The 24126-nt window shown below is 42.4% G+C and overlaps 1 protein-coding gene across 3 annotated transcripts in view; it reads right to left on the minus strand.

Annotated features, from left to right (window-relative positions):
• Positions 1-24126, minus strand: part of MYOF (myoferlin) — a 77580-nt gene that overhangs the window by 29642 nt on the left and 23812 nt on the right. The window contains exons 11-29 of one of the 3 annotated variants that reach the window (XM_081913245.1): positions 23786-23912; positions 23577-23655; positions 22204-22330; positions 20573-20676; positions 18563-18631; positions 18426-18469; positions 17184-17266; positions 15474-15512; positions 13164-13288; positions 12123-12239; positions 11397-11574; positions 10942-11066; positions 9512-9618; positions 9047-9239; positions 7909-8061; positions 5477-5608; positions 4759-4922; positions 1150-1264; positions 335-440 (exon numbers count right to left, since the gene is read on the minus strand). In XM_081913245.1, the coding sequence (XP_081769371.1) occupies positions 335-440; positions 1150-1264; positions 4759-4922; positions 5477-5608; positions 7909-8061; positions 9047-9239; positions 9512-9618; positions 10942-11066; positions 11397-11574; positions 12123-12239; positions 13164-13288; positions 15474-15512; positions 17184-17266; positions 18426-18469; positions 18563-18631; positions 20573-20676; positions 22204-22330; positions 23577-23655; positions 23786-23912 (2187 nt within the window). The remainder of the gene's footprint in view (positions 1-334; positions 441-1149; positions 1265-4758; positions 4923-5476; positions 5609-7908; positions 8062-9046; positions 9240-9511; positions 9619-10941; positions 11067-11396; positions 11575-12122; positions 12240-13163; positions 13289-15473; positions 15513-17183; positions 17267-18425; positions 18470-18562; positions 18632-20572; positions 20677-22203; positions 22331-23576; positions 23656-23785; positions 23913-24126) is intronic. The other 2 variants (XM_081913244.1, XM_081913243.1) reach the window with 2 other exon arrangements.

Genomic DNA, 24126 nt, shown 5'->3' on the forward strand with positions numbered 1-24126 from the left:
ACTTATTTCTTTGGGGTACAGTGGTGTACATACTGAATAAGCAAAACCAAATGTGTATTGATGCCCAGATGTGTATTGATGTATTGATGTTTGTGAATGCCTATGGGTCACACTGTAGGACTTCTGATTTGTCCCTAATAGCTGGCACTTCACCCCATGCCATCATGCCAACTCTCCTCCAATTTAAACAGATTTTGCCATGCAGCATGTAGAGGTCTGCATTTCGAGGAACAGAAGTTCAAAGAACAATTTGGAATGCAGCAACAGTTGCCTGGTGCTAGCCCACGGATTAAGAATCCGACACGAGACGCATTCTGTCCATTCTAACCCTTACCTTTTTCATCCACTGCTCGGTTTATATCGTATATCCAAGCATCATCCTCCCACATCCAGCCTGGAGGACAGGTTATTTCACCTGGTGGTGGTGCTTTTTCTCCATTCTTTGAAACAGAAAAGGCAACACACACTTACACACTCCAAGACAGTGATACCAATACTTAAAAAGTAGTAACACACATCTAAACTTAATAGGATTTCACAAACACACAAAAATCAAAACAAAATTTTTGGACAACCTTTAAGACTTAAATCTTGTCCACAAAAACTGGTGTGGGGATAAATGTAAATAGTACAAGACTTTTTGTTGTTTTGGAGGCATGAGATCAACCAAAGTTGACCCTCAAAAGTAGCCTTGTTGTTTTTACTCTAGGCCTGCACAACTTGGGGCCCACCAAGCCAAATGCCACACACCAGCCATTAATTTTGGCCTGTCTGGTGCTGGCAATGTCTGTTATTCCAATCCCAGGCATGAATCTAACACAGAAACTATATAGAGCCCCTGATGGGTGCTTAGTAGGCTGGCTTTGGCTTGGTGGATCGAAAGGTTGTACCTGTTTTACTGAAATGATGCCGTCCTCTGTAGGAAGTGGGAAGATGCTATAAAATTGTATTTCCACTTCCACTTTGTATGATCAGTTCACTCCATTGCCTGCTTTAAATTTAGCGGCATGCATTCTGTTTTTATACTGCAATTTGGATTTTAAGTATATTTTACTGTGAAAACTAACAATCTTACATGCATTGCAGCTGTAACCTAAAGAGAGGTTATTTAAATTAAACACATTGGCTCATCAAAAGCGTGATCCTCACCACATCTGTAAAAGCGTCTTCAGCTGCTTTCCATTCTCCTCCAGGATAGCGGCTTTCATTTTGATACACTTCATCAGCAAACTCAGTGTGACCAGCATCTGCTTCCGTCAGCAAGCTGTGAAACCAGAAGCAGACCTTCCAACTATTGTTAGGTGCCAAAGGACGTTCACTGGACACATTGCACTGACAGAATCATGCTGTGCCCACCTGTCAAAGTGACTCACTGGGGTTCGGGAATTCAGGATCTGACCTATCTGCCAGATCCATTTCCCAGAGTCCCACAACCACTTAGGAACCACTTATCCACCAGCAGCTGCCACAGAGCTAGAAGAACATTCAAACAAGCCACGTGGTCCCATGTGGGTAAGTGCCACGTGATCAAACCTTTTAATTTTTCTTCCAGCTGCCAGGATTTGAAGCCAGTTTGACACCCTGATTAAGTGAGAACTTTTACATAGCTCTGACTGCAGTCAACATTGCTGCCAATGAAATGCTTACAGGTTAATGCAGGAAGAGGCAAAAATTGTTTCCAGGAAGGGAGCATATTTGCAGCTAGGAATGGAAGGATCTGCCAATTAAAGGTGTGGGGGGGACTTACTGGTTTGTGTGTTCTTGTTTTTATTGTGTATTTTGTGTTTTTATTTTTTATGTTGTGAACCACCCTGAGATCTGTGTATGAAGGGCTGTATCCAAACTTAATGAATAGTAATAAATAATAATTTTGGTTCTCCCATTTTCTCGTATTTTGTCTAGTCCTAAATTCAGTTCCCTACATTTGGCAGCAATTTGCAATTTTCTTGTTCAACATTTTAGTGTGAATTTCTCCTGAGAAACACCTTTTAAAATGCACTTTATCTAACGTATGCTCTTTTGCAAGCACTTTCCCCTTATATAATGCATTGCGTATGGCATCTTCACAAATATCTTTATTTTTATGCACATTTTCCTCCAATATCTGCATTTTTGTAAACACTGGTTAGTTGGAGAACTGTAGTGCAGAAGATGGATGTGTGTGCATATGTGTGTTTCAGAAAGTGGGGGTTTGACAGATTCAGTTTTAATTGCATATTGAATCAAATTTCTCCTTTGTTTGTAGCCAATGAAAACCCTAACATAGTTTTTTTCATTTTACAGTCTTGATCCATTGGGCTGTGTTAGAGGAGAGCTTTAGGAGAAGAGGCTGACAGATCTAACACCCTTGTAGGCCACATCTTCGTATTTTAAATAATAATAATAATCCTAATTTTTATTGGGACCACAACATGTGGTGAGGAGGGGAGGTTTAATCCTTACCTTCTCAGCTGTAATCCCACTGGAAACAAGCCCTCATGCTGCAATTAGAATAGGGTGTCTGTGGAATCTGTATTAGGATTTTCTATTGTTAATTGTAGCACAGCTAATTGCTAAGCACCACAATGAACACAACATATAGTCAGGTCCACAGTTTACCAGGGTGGCAGTCATGGAGAAAGTGGACTGTGTTGGAGTCTACCTAAGGGCGTTAGCTAATTGGGGTTGTCAATGTGACCCGGGCCAATGCTAACCACTCCGGTAAAGACTTTATTTGGGGGGAAAGGATGTTTCTCTGCATGGCTGGACTTGGTCCAAACCACGTTGGCAGTTTGTAAATAGTCTCACTAGATAGGAATCAGTGGCAACATTTTTAAATATTTTGAAATCACGAAGCTATTCCAAAGTGCTGAAATGCATAGTTGCAATCTGGAAACTATTATTCCTTTCCTGTCTCCTAGGCATCGTCTAGATAAAGAAATGGAGGAAGAAGGCAATTAAGCAGGCTGCCAGGAATCATTTGTGGCACTGAATTTACAATGAGCTATAAATGATCTGCAGCCAGTACTGTAAACTGTTTCTTCCATGGTACAGTGGATCACATTATTCCATAAAGCACATTATCACTGATGTAGCACACTCTTATTAATATATGCCTTTGAAAAACACACACAAAATAAACACATATATGCAATGTTATAAAAAATACTACTACAACAGAGGAAAACACCTCATACAAAAGATACTCAGCTATTTATAAAGGTAAAGGTAAAGGTACCCCTGCCCGTACGGGCCAGTCTTGCCAGACTCTGGGGTTGTGCGCCCATCTCACTCAAGAGGCCAGGGGCCAGCGCTGTCCGAAGACACTTCCGGGTCACGTGGCCAGCGTGACATCGCTGCTCTGGCGAGCCAGAGCTGCACACGGAAACGCCGTTTACCTTCCCGCTAGAAAGTGGTCCCTATTTATCTACTTGCACCCGGAGGTGCTTTCGAACTGCTAGGTTGGCAGGCGCTGGGACCGAGCAACGGGAGCGCACCCCGCCGCGGGGATTCGAACCGCCGACCTTTCGATCGGCAAGCCCTAGGCGCTGAGGCTTTTACCCACAGCGCCACCCGCGTCCCACCAGCTATTTATAGTGGGGATCCAAAAGCGGCTACAACTGTTCTATACTGCCATCTGTTGGCCAAAATACAGTTTGTAGATTATTTTCCGCCCATTGAAAGGCTGCTTCTTATTACCTCAACCTGTCTTTCCGTGAGGCTTCCCTTTCCTTTGAAATAGCATTTGAGAGGCACTTCAATGCGAATGAACATTCCGGACAGCATAGATTTCCCAAATTGTGCCACGAATTGGATTGGAGCAAATTTCACCTCAGATGGGGAAAGCATCTTAAGGCTGTAATCTTGCATTCCAATCGCCACCATCCTCATAATGGTTTATTACAGATGATTTATTCTTTAAGCCTCAGAGGTTCAAATCCCTGCTCACCCACAGAGTATCACCAGGTCATCTTAGGCTAGTCGCCATTCCTAATCCAATTTGCAGGGTAGTTGTGAACAGAAAGGAAAGGAACGATGAGCTCCTTGAAATTCAGGGGGTGGGATATTATTAATAAACATTTTGCTCCAAGCACTAATTAGAGCTTGATTACCACAAGGTCATTGAGAAAGCCTCGCATATCAAAGCTACTTCCAACCTGATGAGGAACCACTGTGTCAGAAAAGCATGTATTCTGTATGGAGCAGGCATAGGCAAACTTGGCCCTCCAGATGTTTGGGGACTACAATTCCCATTATCCCTGACCACTGGTCCTGTTAGCTAGGCATCATGGGAGTTGTAGTCCCAAAACATCTGGAGGGCCAAGTTTGCCTATGCCTGGTATGGAGCATAGTTTGAGTGTGCTTTACACTTTGTTTAAAGAGGAAGGGTGGGACACAACCAGGAAGTATGAAACATCTGTCCAGACTAACTGTGTAAAAGCTTGTTAAAATGCTGTTCCTCTTTTTTAAATGGTCTATAAAATAGTGACACATCCTGTAATGTAGCACAGACTGCCTTGCCTCCCAAAAGATGTCAGTAAAGTTATATTAACGAAATTACCAGCGTGGACATATCCAAAGACAGGACTGACTCCACTGTTACTCATGACAACTATAAACATCTTCACTTGGGAGTTCCTAATGGAGCTGTTTTGTACTGAAACTTGGCATTTTATTGCCTCCCTCTCTTTTAGCAAGAGTTTTGAAATTTCCTTAGTGGGAAATTACATAACCCCCTCCCTTTGTCTTATTTTAGAGGAATCCAGACAAAAAACTGACCTTCTTTCAGGATCAATGAACCAGTCGTCTTTCCAGTCCCATCCTTTGGGAGGCAGAAAGTACTCTCTTTTCAGTTTTATTTTTCCTGTGACATCGGAAAACTTGTGGCGGCCAACGAGTCCAGAAGTTCCCCACTTCCCAAACATAAGTGCCTGGTTTTCATACTGTTGAGAAAGTAAAATAAAATAAAAAGTAAAGCAACTGCACGGAGTGCAGAAAAATGTTTTATAAATTAAATATCTATCTCCCTGACAGTATATGAAGCCTTCTGCTCAGTTAGATAACTGATTCCTCTGGGTCAGCACTGCCTACACCAGGCTAACATTTTTTTTTGGCACATTTGAAATTTTGAGAGAGTGCCTTTAAAACAGTCTGAAAATGCTAATTACGGCACCAAAGGAACCACAGGTGTTAAAAGTGATATGAAAGTCTCTTCTCTTTGACGGGACTGCTCATGTACATCTGATCTGGCATCTGAGGGCACAAACCCTTGGGACGCTCTCCTCTGCACACACCTGTGCAATGAGTGGGAGCTGCACAAGCACAATTGAAATGGGTGCGCTTTTTGCATGACTCCCATTCATTTCAATGGTGCTTGTGCAGGAGAACTTCCTGGTGGACTGTACCATTACAATTCTTTGGGGAAGATGCAATAGATAAATAAATAAATTCAAATCCCTGGGACCTTATCTTAAATAGTAATCTTTACTGCACATACCATTTCAGCAAAGACGCTAAATGTTCCTTCTGCGAAGCTATTAAACTTTTTTTCTACTGCACTCAAGCCAAGCCAAAAACTAATTCGCAACTGTGCGGGTATTTTGTTGCCGTTGTTTTTGTCCTGTGGATACTAAACAAAACACACACATACACAAAAGCGGTTACTTTCCGATGTGTCAGAAGGACTAACAAAAGATATACAATAGAAATATTTGTAGTCTGTGCCCCAGTGACAGCTTATTGCATGTATGTTCCTGGCCAACATTTTCCTGTGCCAGAGGTTACTTCATAATGGTAGGAAAAGTTAAGGTGTTGAAAATTCAGCAGCGTCCCCAAACCAACTTTTAAATAGAGCAGTTTCCCTACATTTAGGAGACAATCACAGCCAGATTGTTAATTCTTTTCCTGTTATTCCGTTCTTGGCTCTTATCTAACAATGTGTTTACTCCTGCCTATTTCTGAGAACTTGGCAGTACCAGTCGTTAGTATTTCCTTGCCATAAGTGGTCTGAAAAGCAGTTGTGTGATGTGATGCTTGCATGAGTGTATCCACCACTACAGATAGCAGAGAAGCATTTCTCACTCTCCAAATTGCAATTGTATTCAGGCCTTACCCTGGACTTTTAGAATGTGGAGTGTAAAAAGGCCCTTTCAGAGGAGCCACACCTCGTGTATCCAAGTGGGTTGCTTTTCTGAGAGGGAGCCCTGACTACAAGAGGTCAACCCCCAAAGAAATGACTCACACAAAGGTGGGCAGCCATATGTTGGGGATGCCCCAGCTCTGGATTTCCTGCACCGGGCAGGAAGTTGGAACAGATAAGCCTATTCTGTGACTCTGCGCAAAGCTACAGCAGGCAGTCTTCATGAGAGGAGATAGGAATGAATGAAGGCAGTGCCAATTAATGAGGCACAATATGGTGCCAGAAGGATAGGAGCTTTTCTAACCATATTGTTCAGCATGGGGAGGTGGTGAGTGATGCAGACACGACCATGCAAGCATATGGCCACTGACCCTAATGCCATTGGCAGCCTGTGCCCATGCCAGGATGACTAACAACAACAACAGCAACAATTTATTACTTTTACCCTGCCCATCTGGCCAGGCCTCCCCAGCCACTCTGGGCAGCTCCCAACAGAATATTAAAAATATGATAAAACATCAAAAACTTCCCTAAACAGGACTCAGCAACTGTTGTTTGCACAGCACTGGCAGTGGCTGTCTTATACACATGCACTTCTACCACTGTCTTTCCCAGTGATGGAAGCCAAAGGCAGGAAGCCCTCTTTCCTCTGTTTTGCCATGCTGCACAGGTTTCACCTGGCAAACCGCTTCAACGGCCACCACTGACTGAATCATCAAGTCCCACCTGAGGCAAAGACTCTGTGTGTTTACCCACCTCAGCAAAGCTGAGTACAGGCAGAGACCATTTTGCATAGGGGTTCCGTTCTTGACCCCGTATGCAGATGGGGTGTGTAGTGTGCATAAACCACCCCGCCCTGTCCTGCCTCCCCTCCTCTGGGTTCAATAGGACCTGCACACTGGCGATTGCGCATCAATTGGATGCACCTAAAATGGTCGCTGCCTGGAGTCAAAACCAGGGGTAACAGAGCTTGGGAAAGCTCCAGGTCGGTGGCAGCCCTGAAGTCCTCCAACCTCTGTTTGTTGTTTAGTCATTTAGTCATGACCCCATGGACCAGAGCACGCCAGGCACTCCTGTCTTCCACTGCCTCCCGCAGTTTGGTCAAACTCATGCTTCGAGAACACTGTCCAACCATCTCGTCCTCTGTTGTCCCCTTCTCCTTGTGCCCCCAATCTTTCCCAACATCAGGGCCTTTTCCAGGGAGTCTTCTCTTCTCATGAGGTGGCCAAAGTATTGGAGCCTCTGCTTCAGGATCTGTCCTTCCAGTGAGCACTCAGGGCTGATTTCCTTCAGAATGGAGAGGTTTGATCTTCTTGCAGTCCATGGGACTCTCAAGAGTCTCCTCCAGCACCATAATTCAAAAGCATCAATTCTTCGGCACCCTGTCCCAATGAGCACAGCATTTCTGCCACTGGCGGAATGCAACTGCCTCTGCCTCCTGCCCACCACTGGTGAAAACACACAGAGGAGACACAAGCAGGCCCCTTCCTTGATAGATAAGTGCCTTTGGACTCTGAAGCCTCTGTTTATTTATTTTATTTATCACGATCCATTTGGTTATTGCAAATTAAGAGAAAATAGATCTGTACATAGTTTGTGTGCAGGTACATGGAAAGCATAAATTTATTTCAGTGTTATGCTTTCAAGTATCTCTGCCAGGACTACTGTATTTCCAGTAGCAGCATTCTGTACCAGGCTGACTCTGAAAAGGACTGAACTCCAGGCCACAGATTTGAACAAGCACTGGAGACCTAACCACGTTGGGCAGACAAGTGTTTGGCTTAGGTTACCTTTAAGAAGACGGTCCGGGACTTCCCACAAAATTTCCCAGATGCCCCAGGAATTGTGGAATATAAAACCTCATGGGCAGGAATGCGAGCATAGGCAAGCCTCTTCTCCCCCCGGATCATCCAAACGATCACGTCAGGCATGCTGTTCTGTGGCTGTTGTTTTGCAATGAGAGGAGAAATGAGACAAAGTTTCCCATTAAAGGCATTTGTAGACTCACATTTAAGAGGGAAGGGGAAGGCACTACAGATAACTTGCTCTAAAGAATTATATCACATTATACAGTAACAAAAAGATACAGCAGGCCAGCAGGCATTCTGGTATGCTTTATATATTGCCCAAGTTTGTTACTGAGTATGCACTCAAAAGGGAGTTACAGCCAATCCCAGGTCTCTGACGTGGGTGGCTGTATTAAGGGTGGGTGGGTGTATTAAAACAACAGGCAAAAACATTCTAATACACAAGTGTTTCTGTCTTCAGCACAACCATATGCTATATGGGAATAGAATATGGAGAATGTAATATTTTTATTTCAAGACCATGACACCTGAGTCACAGAATACCTTGTACCTACACTGTTATTCTTCTGGTAAGTTGCCCTGGGAATACAATTCCACAAGCAGCTACCACCTCCAAAAAGTCTCTTTCCTGTCACTACCAGTCACATCTCAAATACCAGGTGTCTCACGCAGATCCTCTAAAGGTGACCTCAGTATGGCCTAGTTTTCATGTAATGCTAAACCATGGTTTAATAAATTACGGTTTGTCAATTCACGGTTTGTTGGGCCGTCTAAACCCTGACCAGCACTTTGACTGTGGTTTGCTTACTAACAAGACATCATGGCTTGTTGTTTACTTACAAAATTGCTTTGGTTTTTCTCCACAATACAATATTGAAGCTAGCACTGTAGTGGGGAGCAGAAACACTGGGCACTGCTGGTTTGCCTGCCAGCCTGCCTGAGTGTGTGAGTTTGCTTTGGCTTGCCTGCTGGAGCCTGTCCGCCTCCTGCCTGTATGAGTGATAAGCATGTGGCCTCTATGTACCTGTCTGCCTGTTTGTGTACTAGCAATGCCCACCACTGGCATGAAACCCTCTGAAGAAAAAAAAAGTTAGCCCATTATCAATGCAGAGAGAACAACCTCTTCAGATAGTAGTATTAATTTTTCCAGCCAATCCTCAATTTCTGTCAGTGTGGCCTTGATATCTGTGGCTTCGCTCCTCATTTTCAGAGCTGCCTCCTGAATCTGTCTGATCGATTTCTCCCGCAGTTTGTAGATCTGTGTATCGAGGACTGTGACATTGTGTTTGCCTTGCTGGCTTGGGAACTCCTTGCTGAAAGAAGAAATGAGTAGGCTTTCTTAGTAAGAAACATACCAATCAACCAACAGTTTGTGGGAGCGGCTGTGAAACCTGACGTCAGTTTTCAAATAACATCACAAACATTGGTGTGTAAGGCACCATGGTCCCAAAGAGACTCTGGCTCAGGAGTTTTGCTCTCTCCCTGAGGAACTGGGGCACTTCTTATGCAGAAGGAATCAATCTCTGTTAGCAGCACTACTGAATTTCTGGGCAGTTGTGAAGAGGGAAGATACAGGGCAACTCACCTCAAGTCCTCCATAAGCTCATCTATTAGCTTCAGCCATGTTTCAGTCAACTGGTTTTCCGAAACCTTTGCTTGTATTCCTGCTTTTAAGGCTGTCAGGTTTGTTTGCTGTGGATTTAAGGAGTTGGGTAAGTCCATATGTGCTACTCATTTGCAGCCTTCTTCCCCAGTGAGATTCCCTTATCGGTGTTACAGAAAACTATTTGTAAAGCACACCAAACACATAGTCGGATCCAGATTTAGACATATTCAGAGCTGACCCACTGAAATCAATGGGGCTTAAGCTAGCCATTGTGACTAACTTAAGTCTCATTTGTTGCTTATTTTCATTTTCAAATACTTATATACAGTCATAACTCGGGTTGAATGTGCTGCGGGTTGAGCGCGTTCGAGTTGCACTCTGCGGCAACCTGGAAGTAACGGAGCGTGATACTTCCGGGTTTCGCCGCTTGCGCAGACGCTCAAAATGACATCACGCGCAGAAGCGGCAAAACGCGACCCGCACATGCACAGACATGCCGTCGCTTGTTACGTTCGCTTCAGGATGCGAACGGGGCTCCGGAATGGATCCCGTTCGCATCTCGAGGTACCACTGTACCGTATTCACAATACCAGAGTGGTTCACAAAATACACATTAAAACTATACCAAATACCTTTGGAATGGTTTTGTTCTGTTTTCATGCTGGTATAAGAATTTATAGTGCTGTGACTGTTGTTATAATTGTCTTTGCTGTAGGAAGATTGTGGAGAAGTCCACACCGATAATTTCTTTAAAACTTTCAGGAAGGTTAAAAACTTGTATTAAAGGTATTGGGGGGGGGGTTATTCAGCTGACATCAAGCCTGACCTCATGGCATGTGCCAGGCAAGCCTCCCAAGAGAGAGAATTCCACAAATGGGGAGCCACTTTCCCGAAGGACCTTACCCAGGTCACTGCACCTCAGATAATGGGGACACCTGGAAAATGGCTTGTGGTGATGTACTTATCAGATCAACAGTCCCAGCATATGCCTGTTAATACAATGCCATATGTGGAGAAAGGTGACCCATTGAGTGCCCTCATTCCATGCTATAATGGACTTAAAAGTCATGAATCAGCTCTCTGAATTGGGCCTGGAAATGGACCAGGAACCAGTGCAACGTATGAAGCATCAGCATAATATGTTCATAATGTCCAGGCCCAGTTAACAGTTATGCAGCTTACATCACAAAAAACAACAACGTTTCTTGCATTTTTCACTGGACGAGACTGAAATTCTGCCTGCTGTGAAACCAGAAGCCCACTTTCTACCACAGTTTTTATTACATTGCTGAATGCAAGAATACAAATCCAAGAAGAAGCTTTATAGCTTACTTACTTATTTTATATACAGCCACAACAATATTGTATCTATGAATTATGGGAAAGAGAAACAGTTGTGATTAACTTACCAGTTTTTCCACTATGGCAAGAAGAAGGTTCAAAGGGTCCAGTCTATGACTTATATCCTCCCAATATGAAGTAAGTGTCACCACTGGCTTCGTGTTTGCCCATGGCAGGTAGTAATAGAAGTTTCCTGGAGTGAAATAAGCACATTATTTGGGGGAATATGTCCTCTTACAAAAATATGTACAGTATAGCTGTTGGATTTCAACAATCTTTATTCACATTATTTCAACCAAGACTGGGCAAGCTATTTTTCTGCCTAAGGTGGAAAATGCAAATGAATATCTCAGGTTATTAGATGTATATATATCTAAAAATAAATAACTAATAACCTGATGCCCTACAATGGCACCCAAAATCTGCCTCACTCTGCCTAATTGTAAGTACAGATTTCAAAGTTACAGCCCCCACCCACCCAAATACGTCTTTATTGCTAGTTTTGTGCAGAAGTAATACTCACCATCAAATACAGCCCGACTGTACTGAGTTGTTGATGCCAGCGGTTTGCAGGTGGTATCAAATTTATTGCCATAGTTCCCTATGCTGACTTCAAATTGGATGGCTTCGCCAATATCTTGCAACATGGTGGCAGAATGGAACACGGCGCTGAGGCTGTACTTTCTTCTCCGTTGATATTTCTGCAGGTTCAAATAAGAACAGTGGTTTAACAAACAGTGGTTTAATTTTTGAAGCAAAACCCCACCTAAGATACATATAGGAGCACACACACACACATTTACCAGTGTGGAGAAACATTAAATGTCAAACGAAACCACACATTTTAAATGATTTGCTGGCTACCAATACAGTGGAACCTCGGGTTGCGAACGTGATCCATGTGGGAGGCACGTTCGCAACCCGCAGTGCCACGTCTGCGCATGCACGGGTCGCGATCTGCGCATGTGCGAGCATCGAAACCTGGAAGTAACACGTTCCGGCACTTCCAGGTTCGGCGCGGTGCGCAACCCGAAAACACATAACCTGCAGCGTCTGTAACCCTAGGTACCATTTATGTGGAAAATAAATGCAAAAGGAGGCATGGTATTCTTTTCTGCCCACTCCAAAGATATGTCTAGGGGTGTGATTCGCCTAACCACCTTATGAGATTGTGCAGTGGGCCTTGCCCAAAAGGAGCAAGATTGAAATATTTCATATTTCACATATTGGGGAACAAAACAGCACTTACCTCAACCACTAGTACATCATCACTGGGTATCATTTCAATCTTTTTAGAAAGGGGTTTGCTGTCAAGCAGTGTGGTTAGTTCAACCAGGATCCGGCCTCTGTAAGATACCCCCTCTCCCTGAAACACAAATGCGATACTTCAATCTATAGTACGTAAGCTGCAAAGCTAGTATATTCTTTTAAACTGTGAGTATCATCTCCACCCTCCAATTTGCATGCTTTATCACATCTCACAATAAAATAGGCTCCCTCCCCGACATAATTTAAGTCAACAATCCCAGTTTTTCTACTGAAACTAATAAACATGGGTCATTGGATACAATCTTATAATATTTATCCTGAGCGTATTTGTTTATTTGTTTGATTACATCATTTGAAGATCCCTGGGTGGGTTACAAATAAGTTCAGTTAAAAGCAATAAGGTCATTAAAGTAAGTAAAACAGAACCACTCCTTCTCAGGCAGCTGGAATTGGGCCAATTAACTGCTTGGCAGTAAGGGGTGGAAAGATTGAATCCAGGCTGTTTTCATGCCCTCCAAACAGTTGATTGATGTAATTCCAGCTTCCTTTACAGACCTAAGCATGCACAATCTTAGCTGCTGGGGAGAGAGGCAAGCAGCAATTTGTGTGAGAATCTTCCAATCCTGTTTCTGAATGCCTAGGGCCATAGATGGACTAGACTTTGCAAAATGTGCATGTTACAAAGGGCCACAGTGGTTTTTGGTACCAGAGAAATAACAATATTTTATTTTTAGCACCAATACAATTTGCACATTATGTTTGAAGACTACAAACTGTGTTTTGAGAGTGGGTACTATTGTTGCTTGAAAATGACATCACCAAATCAAATTCTTTTAAAAGGTACACATTGTTTTATACATGTGATGGAGCATTTAAAAGGACAACTGGTGAAGGAGTCATAACACTATATTCTCAACGGTGAACTCCCTGCCAACATTCTTTCTCCTGCCATTGTGTGGAAGCAAGAGAACAGCAAAAGGCAGATATCTTGACTAAGAGATATTCCAAAAGATAAACAAACCTTTCCAGAATTTAGATCATCATACGGATCTGGGAATCCAGTATATTCTCTTGGACTTCCATAAAGGTTTAGATAACAAGGCCCAAATGTTGGTAAGAAGCCCACTTCCGTCTCTCCGGTATTTACTGATAAGCAAACATCATGATTAAAACACCATAAGAGGGTGTGAACATTAACTCTGGATGCAGCAAACTAAAATGTTAAATGTTAGTTGTTAGTCAAATAAGAACATTTTATTCTATGGGTATAAAGAAAGTCCAAGTGCTGGGAATATCTCTCAATAGATTAACCATGACCCATAAACTCTTTGTGACTGGGCCATCTCTAATCCACGGTGACTAACCTGTGGTTCTCTACATGTTGTTGGACTCCAAATACCCTCAGTCCCAGCTATGCTGGGAATTGTAGTCCAGCAACATCCTGAGGCCACAGCTTCCCCACCCCGTCCTCTGGGGTGCACTGGGGTAAGGAACTGCCTGTCCCCAGGAAAATCTAGCCTCCCAAACAGGAACAGTGCAAAAATTTGGCTTCCTGCAAAAGACCAATGAGTGAGCAGGATATATGGCAAGACATGTTTGTGGATACACAAGGATGTCTCCATACACTTCAATGAAAAGAGCCCACTGCATATGACAGTGTCTGGAGAGCTCTGGGTCAGAGCGGTGATGCATGAATTTGAATTTAGTCAAAACTTTATGGGAAAAGAACCCCATAGAATAAACTGGCTGTGCTACCTTCATGCTAAGAGACCTTCATTTATTCAAAAGAACCATAGCACTGAGAAATATGTGTCCTGTATTAACATCTTTTTTCAGGAGCCGAAGGAAGGCGGTGTAAGCACAGGAGAGAACTACAGGCACAACCAGAGCTCTGACAGCTGTTATGATCAGCGTAGATTCCTCTGCAGAAAGAAACATCCAGAAAATACTCCAGCTATACTCATAGTTCTCTCATCACTGTGCTTTTCTCTCTTCTTTAGCTCCTGATCATAAACGTCAATGCATGACTGCTTTTCACACATTAATAAAACTGAAAGGAGATATTAGTCACACATTCTGTCTAAACTACTGTTACAGTCACAGGTGAAAGGTTAGCGTAGATCAGTACACTGTTGTAATAATTGAATTATTTAATTGCATCAGATGTTGCAGCAGAAGACTAGTAGAATCAGTTGCTGTTAAATGCTGGGCACAAATATCCAAACCAACTCATAGCCCCCTAGAAACACAACCACAGCTGCTCTCCAAACTGCAGAGTGAGAGCAGTCTACGAAGAAGTGAGATTCAGAACTCTTCCTTTTTTTGCATTTAGGGTGGGCAGATGCAAAGGAGGTTGGGGCTCCCGTAGTCACTAGTTGTGCAGAAACAGGAAGTTCAGCAGGTGTCATTTGCCACAATATAATCTCCTATGTTTGCCATGATAAAATCCCTATTGTACATCACTAATAAAAGTGCAGGTGCACCCTCCTGCATTTCACCCAACCATCTTATTCACATTATTTCTGTAGTAGTGTAGAATTAGAAGTGTGAATCACTCTCATCCCACAATTCTTTGTAATGTGAAAAAAAATATAATCTTCTCTCCAAGTAAATGTGCTGATGTCAGGCAAATATAAAGTTACACGCTTTTATATATATATATAAAACATAATTCCTTTTTTAAAGTATTCACTGATAAGGCAAAGGTTTCTTAGAAAATTTCACAGTATAATTACCGTTGCATAATTAAATTTTCAGGGCAATTCAGCACAGAAATGTGAAATCATTTTCTTTTTAACCGTGCTGCTAATAAATCTGCACTACATATTTTTAAATACTGGATGAGAAAACAAAGGGATTTTATGGGTACCTTTCAGAGGCAGGTCTTTAATATTGCATCTGTTTTTATGAAAAGCTTTTTAATCTTTGAGAAATCAGGCACAGAATTTGAGGCAAATGTATACTGCCTGTGATAGTTTTCATAGATAAAATCTGTTTATGTGCTCTCATTAAACACAGCAAGCCATTAACAGCCCAAACCACCAAGCACTGTCTCCAAAGCTCCTGCATATATCTTTAGTGCTACAAGTTGGGGTATAGAATAAATTAAACAATTGCATGCAAAAATATACAGTAAAGCCATGCAAAAGTCAAAGAAAATCTCATGCAATCATGATCCAATGCCCAAACTGTTAAAAATTATCATCATAAGTATCATCGCAGCTGCTAACATTAATGTAAGTGTATGGGTTACACATTTGGTTTTAAAAGGAAATATTAGTTTGCGGAAAGGGCAAGAATTTGCATTGAACTCCAATATATGATTATGAACCTTCATATGATGAAGCCCCAGCTCCCGAAGATGAAAACTCTATAGATTATAAAAGACAACACATTATTTGGTATGTAGTACTGTACAGATAATGTACAACATATAAAACATTTAAATCAAAGTGAATCTGGAGTCTTGCTCTAAAAAATAAGGTATGTCCTGATCCTAAGTCTTGCTTCTAAATCACATAAGTACTTAGGATGGGTTGTGCCGACAGCTTTGCCGGTATCAACCTCACAAAATAAGAAATTATAGCAGCATTTTACGGCTATTATGCGGGCATCACAGGATGACAGACAAGTGCAAACATTTAAGATCACAGGTGCCCCTCTCATGCAGTCCTCAAAGGAACTAGTCCTCAAAGCTACATCAGCTTCAGAAGAAAATATAGCACCCCATAGTGGTAAGGAAACTCAAGATAGTGCATGGTATGCATAGACCTATAGCAACCAGTTTTCATTTTTTCAGCAATAGTGTACTACACACTCATTATGAAGGATATAATGGATTGGTCTAAGAGAGACACCTCCAAAGAATAGTAACTGTTCTTCCAAAATGTGGGAAATTTCACTGGGGGAGGAGGAAGGCCAACCAACTTTCATCAGGGCAACAACATCTATGGTGGGAAGCTAACCACCAAGACCACACTATTCCTGAAATAGTCCCTGTGGAGAGAAAATGACTACTCTAGGGGTCAGCAACCTTTTTCAGCCAAGAGCCGGTCCACTGTCCCCCAGACCATGTGGTGGGCTGGACTATTTTTTTGGGGAGGGGGGGGGAAATGAATGAATTCCTATGCCTCACAAATAACCCAGAGATGCATTTTAAATAAAAGCACACATTCTACTCATGCTGATTCCCGGACTTTCCGCAGGACTGAGTGAGAAGGCGAATGGGCCGCATCCGGCCCCCGGGCCTTAGGTTGCCTACCCCTGGACTACTCTAGGCAAGCGTTACATGCAGACTCATATGGCACTTTGTACCAATCAGGTAGCAGGACGTATGAATAGGAATGTCAGAAGGAACTGTGTTGCTGCTTACCAGGAGGAGGTGGGACAAAGGAGCAGGGAGGTCAGTGCTGTGCAGGCATATCAGCAGGAGCATCAGATTGGCTCTGCTGATGTGTCTGCACAGCACCCAACCTTCCTAGAGCCTGGTCTCTCCCCCCTCCCGGCAAGTGGTCCTTCAGTATACCTGAAGGAGCATCTCTACCCCCATCGTTCAGCCCGGACACTGAGGTCCAGTGCAGAGGGTCTTCTGGCGGTTCCCTCCCTGCAAGAAATGAGGTTACAGGGAACCAGGGAAAGGGCCTTCTCTGATGTGGCATCAGATGTTAAGGAAATAAACAACTACGTGACTTTTAGAAAACATCTGAAGGCAGCCCTGTTTAGGGAAGTTTTTAATGTTTGATGTTTTATCATGTTTTTAATATGTTGGGAGCTACCCAGAGTGGCTGGGGAGGCCCAGCCAGATGGGTGGGGAATAAGCAATAAATTATTATTATTATTATTATTATTATTATTATTATTATTATTATTATTATGCCAGGAGGCTTGGTATGTGACGCCACCGCTCCTCTCCAATGGCTCCGTACACTGAACCTGAGTGAAGAAATACTATTTCTTACATTGTCCTTCCTTCTTCTTTCTTCTGTTTTGAACTTACAGGTGCTCCTTTGAAGAAACAACATTGGAAGAGAAACTACCTTACCTTCAACTTCTCCCCCCGAAGCAGCAATTTTGGATAGGCTCAAGTATGTGGTGCCTACGACATCATTTCTGGTGAGGCGATCCCTTTATGAAATGATGTAATCGTCAGTATTCATTTTAAGTATTCAGATGTGGGTGTGGTCTTAAGCATATAAAATTGTAGTACTATATAGGTCCTGTTTTAACCATGTTCTGTACTGAAAATTGTATATTTATCGCTAATACTACCATTATTATTTACTGCATTTGTAAAGAAACACACACACACACACATATATATATATTGCCATGGGCAAATCAGTCAGTTTCAAGTTCTCTCAGTTTCTCATTTTTCAATGTTAAGGTCAGTTTACCACATTTCTGCAAAAATACCCCCCCCAAACCCTTCTCACAAAATCTTTTGGCACTTTAGTACAAATTCCTCCTAATATATACATTTTTATATACTTTTGCAAGCAATTTCCCCAGATATGATGCATTTTATATGTTATTTTAATTTAAAAAATATTTTTATGCACGTTTCCCTAATATATGCATTTTAGTACACATTTTTTTTTAGTTGGAGAACTGCATCACAGAATTAGGAGAAATCGCTGTGTCTCAATTCACATTTCTTTTCAAGAAGTATGAATTAGGCAGACTTGCACTAAAATACAAGCTGAACCAAATTTCTCCCCATCCCTAAGCCCAGGTCAGCAAAGTTAGGAGAAGACAACACACAAGGTTATCCTATGGCTGCTACACTCACCTATACGTCCATGACAGGATTTCAGTTCCACCAGTAGCCATCAGATGGCACAACGCGCACTACTCAATTGTTAAAGGATGTACACATATCTTTTAGCACCTTATAGAAAAGACTATGTGCCTGTATTACCCCCTGCCTTGACAGCTGACAACCCTGACAGCAGTAAGCCTAATGGACATAATTATCCATGAAACAATTCTAATGATCTCTATAATCTTTATAATGGTTCAAGCTGAGTAGCTAATGAATGAGAACTCGTGGGAATTTTAAACAGGCAGGCCTGTCATGCTCCATAACAGCGGCAATTATTAAGAACACCAAGCTATAACCGACTTCATTACAAATAATCTGAGCACCGCTCTGCAAAGAGCACTTAATTAATTCTGCGATAGCTTGTGCGGCACAAGTCACCAACATATGTTAAAACCTTTTTGTTTTGTAGCATTGTCATTGTTGCTTCACATGCAACTCTATAAACAACAAAGGAGAACTCACCAGTCGTACACCACCAGTCTTATTTTTTCACACATTGAAGGGAACTAGAAAAAAAGAAGACTGTGCTAATTAACCAAAGTCTTATTTCTAAATAAAACAACAACATTGTAATAGTTTTTGTACAGCAACAAACCAACCTTGATCTGAAGATTAACAAGTTGATTCCACACTGGGTTAGCATTTTTTTCAATTATATTCGTGCAAACCTGGAAAAAACATCCCCATATGAAAGTTATGAACAGTTCTATGTCTAGGAATAGCTTTTATTCAGACATAAGGAAGATTAACAAATGCTCACAAAATATAATGGGTGCTCTGCATAGTAACTGTCGGTATACAGTCGTACCTTGGTTTTTGAGCAGCTTAGTTCATGAACAACTTGGAACTCGAATGCCACAAACCCAGAAGTAGATGTTCCAGTTTGCAAACTTTGCTTTGGAAGCCGAACGTCCAGCGCAGCTCCCATGGCTTCCGATTGGCTGCAGGATGCTCCTGCAGCCAATCGGAAGCCACGCCTTGGTTTCTGAACATTTTGTAAGTCAAACAAACTTCCAGAACACATTCTGTTCAGAAACCAAGGTATGACTGTGTTCAGTTTTTGGCAGGCATTTGCCTGAATGCTAGACCAGGAGTCACCTATACGGCCCCAGAACATAGGAGCCAACTCCTAGGGGCTGAGGTCCCGTAAAGGTAAAGGTAAAGGTAAAGGTAAAGGGACCCCTGACCATTAGGTCCAGTCGTGGCCAACTCTGGGGTTGTGGCGCTCATCTCACTTTATTGGCCAAGGGAGCCGGCGTACAGCTTCTGGGTCATGGGGCCAGCATGACTAAGCCACTTCTGGCGAACCAGAGAAGCGCACAGAAACGCCATTTACCTTCCCGCCAGAGCGGTACCTATTTATCGTCTTGCACTTTGATGTGCTTTCGAACTGCTAGGTTGGCAGGAGCTGGGACCGAGCAACAGGAGCTCACCCCGTGGCGGGGATTCAAGCCGCCAACCTTCTGATCGGCAAGTCCTAGGCTCTGTGGTTTAACCTACAGCGCCACCCGCGTCCCTTGAGGTCCCTTAGGCCTCCCCAATAAAATATTTGAGGGGGCTGCCCCCCCCCGCAAGTTGATGGGCATTGCTTTTCAAATGGTGTGTACAGTAATGCAGGGCGGAATTTACCCCCCCCCCCATATTTTATTCAAATTTGCACCTCCTGCTCCAGAAGTACATATGCAGAAGGTGTAGACAGATGCCTACCCTGGTGTCCACAGGGTTGTCTCCTCCCACTGAAATCAGGTTTAAAAGAAGCATTTTAACCAAATGAATGTGCTGTTTTGTGTGTGTGTGTGTGTGTGTGTGTCCATCTGTGGTCATGACAGTTTATCCATTTTGCAAATGTGCTCACAGGTCCCAAAAGTCTGGTGACTATTAGGCTAATCTATAGCATAATGTGCACAAGACTTGGGTTTGTGTACAGCTGAGTGAAGTTCAGGAGCATCTGCTTGCATTTTCAAATAACCACAGTTTGCTATTATGTTCGAATCAGAAATTATGGTTGTCATTAAATGGTTTCTTGAAACAAGCCCGGATCATTAAACATGATCTGAAGTTGGGTTGTTCCAATATCCCACAAGACCAAGCACATTTTGTCCAGGTTCAGATATAACAAAAAACCTGCAGTTAGCTGAAAACATATCACTATAAATGTCTGAGGAGGGGAGGAAGAGGAAGAGGAGGAGAGGGAGGGGAGAACACATGACCTCAGAGGTAAGTGTGTAAGTCCAAGGCTTCAGCACATAATGGGAAACTGTGTTGTGTCTCTGAACCCAGGCAAGATGTGACTACAGTGGTATCTCGGGTTAAGAACTTAATTCGTTCTGGAGGTCCATTCTTAACTTGAAAATGTTCTTAACCTGAAGCACCACTTTAGCTAACCTGAAGCACCCACTGCCGCCACACCACAATTTCTGTTCTCATCCTGAAGCAAAGTTCTTAACCTGAGCTACTATTTCTGGGTTAGCGGAGTCTGTAAGCTGAAGCGTGTGTAACCTGAGGTACCACAGTATTCTTATGGCTTATTCAACTTCAAACAATGATTAATGATCCTGACTGGTTTCAAGCATATTTATTTATATAGTTCTGTTATTAGCACTGAATACCTTTTTCCCAGCAAAGCAAACTTCCACAAATGGATCCACAAGGTTTTTCTTATCTGCTTCTCCACCAAATATTTCCTTTACAGTCTGTGCAAAAGCATCATCCACTGCACAGAAAACATACAGAAGAGGGGAAAAATGGCAATCATTTTTCACAACCAAGATCTCGGAGCCACAAAGTTGGCATATTTCATGAACATGCAGCGATGTGGCAGCTGGGTATGGTATTGTGGAACTTAAATAGCATGATAGTGAAAACTGAGTCCATCAAACAAGGGATCAGCGGCCAGAGACATGGGGCTCAGATTTGACCCCTTCTGGAGCGATGTCTCGCCCTGGAAACACCAAGTTAGAGGTAACAGAGAAATGGGCAGGGATGGCAGCAGCTAAAATGACCCCAAATTCAGGGGCAATATTCACTACAATAGCAGAGGGGCTTACTTTTATGAGTGGTGGCAACTTTTTTGCTGGTTTTTTTTTAATAAAAAAGCTTTATTTTGTCACCAAAAAGATGGAAATCCCCACTGGTGGCTGCCATTTTTTTTGCAGAGACTAGCTAGCCATTACCCTACAATGCTTTGTCCCACAATGTTTTGGAATGAAATAAAATGGTGTCTGGGACTGGTCATTCCTGGGTGGATCTGAGCCCTGTTAAAAGCAGCAGTGCTCAGGGGGTTCCAGTAGGGAGCTCCAAATTACTGGGGCTTGTCTTTGGCACCAGATTAAAACAATGCTGAACACAAGTCCGAGCTGCAATGCAATCTGGAGGACACTCTAAGGCTCTTGATTTTTCCTTTGATGCCACAACTTTACCTATCCTGTCTTTGATGTGGTATGGCAGGTGGGTGTAGCTAGGCCCAAATGACCTTGTAGGCCAAATTGGGCAGTTTGGCAAGCCTTGAATTCTACACCCATGGTAGCAGAAGAAGAATAAATCTTTATTTGCATCAGCCATCAGCCACAGCAATAAAACAACAATATGATACACAAAGAGTAGAAATAAAAAGTCAATTATATAAAATACATTTTAGGGTTTTGAATCTATAGTCAAATAGTGGATCTTATTCTAATTGCCCCAGCTAAAAAACTTGCAACCTTTGCCGTCACCTGCTCATCTTGATCTACCAAGAGAAAGGACACTGTGGCAGTGGCTGGGCAACCCAAAATGGAAAATGGAAGAGGGGTGATAATCTCGTTCCTCAAGTCTTTATAAAGAGTGCAAGCCAGAAGGACACACGTCACCGATTCGGTACTGACATCTATGCAGGGTCATAAGCGTTTTTTGTGTGGAATCTGTTGGAATTGTCCCTCAAGTACAGCCAAGGGCAAAACATTCAATCTTGTGAGAGTAAAAGAGTGTCTATATTTTATAATTGTTAGGTTATGCAGATAGGGGTACACCCATGATATATGTAGAGGATTTTTTTAAATTAAAAAGTTTATACAGTTATATGAGCCCCTAAATGAAGTCTGAAGGAGTACAGCCCAGACCCAGGCTTACCACCTAGGTAAGAACTGAGTCTTAAGCATCTCTTGAGCTCTCAAGAAACTAATATTGGTATAAAAAAATTCAGTTGCACACAATTCCAACTTTAAGAATGTGTAACTCAGAAAATAAAACAAAAAGTTTATACTCTGAGGAATATCTTCAGCTCTGTAGATCTTAAGAACGAAAGTGACCCATCGGAGTACTATCCCAGCCGGTAGCAAAAGATTACTTTCTACATCATCATTTTCATTCTCCCGTTCTCTATTTTCCACCTGTTGGAGACACATTCAAATGCATTATTCTTCTTCCCCTAGCAGACAGCAAGCAAGCCCTTGTTAAATAGCCACTACCTGCAAATATTTCAGAGTGAAGTGCAGAGTTGTGTGCATACAGGGCATAAGTCTGGCAACTTCACTTTGAAGTGATTCCTCTTTGCCCCTAAACAACCGCAGCTTGCAAGAGATCTGTGCCTTTCACAGATCATAGAATGCTGGGCTGTGAGCTTGTACTGGAATTATGCATGCATATAAATCTTAGAGGACCACACCCAGGGTGTTTTCACACAGATGATTTAGCCACCACGTGTCACAAATGCTATTCTCCTGCAAAGTGGCATTGGGAAGGAGTAATCGGCAGGGCAGCAAAGCTAAGCAGAGGTTCCCCTGCTTTCCCCTGCTAGCTGTTTTTTCTCTGTATCACAATCATAAATCCTATGCAGAACCTATGATAGCAACGATGTACATCATACAGTGTCATTCTGTCTTCTATTCAGTATTAGCTAAATACATGGTGCAAAGTGTGTAAGAGGCTGCAAGGCACTTTTTAGTGTCTTAGACAAGGGTCTAAGAATTGGAGGGTCGAAGTTTTGAGGAAACCTTCCATAAGGCCAGTTTCACTAATCTTCAGTACAAAAGAATTTGAGGATTATCGGCACAAACCTTTAGAGTGACTAATATGTCCAACAATTTGAATTTTGCAGGCCAAGACTTGCTCATAAGATTATGTAGCACAAGTTTAGCTAAAACATGATTGGCATTTTGTTTGCAATGTATATAATCTTAAATGGGAAAAAATGGGCTCACTCTACACTGGATTCTTTCCGAATTACAATATTTTGACATTTTAGAAGTCAAATTTAATGTGAGAATATTGTCATAAAAAGTGACAATAACAACATTTCAGAAGATTTTTGAAATGATATATATTATTGACCATGAAATATTGCATTTACCACATTGGCTGGCCTTGGGCTAATCAGAATCCTTCAGCCTAATGTACCTTACAAAGCTATTGTGAAGATAAAATGGGGGGGGGGATGGCATGTATCCTTGCAGATTTGAACATTTTCCCATTTTAAGAACACTCCCAAGAGCATCTGGAGAAAAAACCCAAGATTCACAGTCTTTTCTGTGACTGAATGAAGCATCTGGGAACAGCAGAGGGGAGAAGCAGTACCATGAGCAAGAAGAGGCTGTACCCCAAAGATGAGAAATTGGGAGAAGTTAAGGGGAGATGTACCTTTGAAAGGCAGCGATGCAGAAGGCCATGGGAGAGAAGCGCTGTGGCGATAGGGTGGAAAGTAGCGGAGCAAGCAGAACTGGGGAAAAGAAACATACAGTAAGCAGGTTCGGTCATTAAAGTACCTTCACATGTAATTTCTGGCACCAACATAAGCATAGATTAACCCGTGTGAAGCATATTAGTAGAAGGAAAGTATCTATTTATGACTGAAACTTACAGGTGGCTCATCTCCTGTTCCGAGAACGAACATGCTGACTTTCAAGTACCCTTTGGCACCTGAATTTGAATCTTCAGGGTCATTTAGAAGCAGCCATTTTCTCATGGCCGCGTGTCCTGAAAATAAAAAAAGGAGAAGATAGCATCCCTTCAGGGAAATAATATTCTAATTCTCTCAAATAAGCATATGCAGGAGGTGCTTTTTTCTTCTTTAAGGAATTACATTTAAACTGAGATGATAACTAGTGGCAGTGAGAAGCAGGAGTATCAAACGCGGAGGGGAAAGGGGTGGAGGCCATAGCTCACTGGTAGAGCATCTGCTTTGCATGCA

Source organism: Podarcis melisellensis (assembly GCF_964234715.1).
Source record: "Podarcis melisellensis genome assembly, chromosome: 5".
NCBI classification, from domain to species: domain Eukaryota; kingdom Metazoa; phylum Chordata; class Lepidosauria; order Squamata; family Lacertidae; genus Podarcis; species Podarcis melisellensis.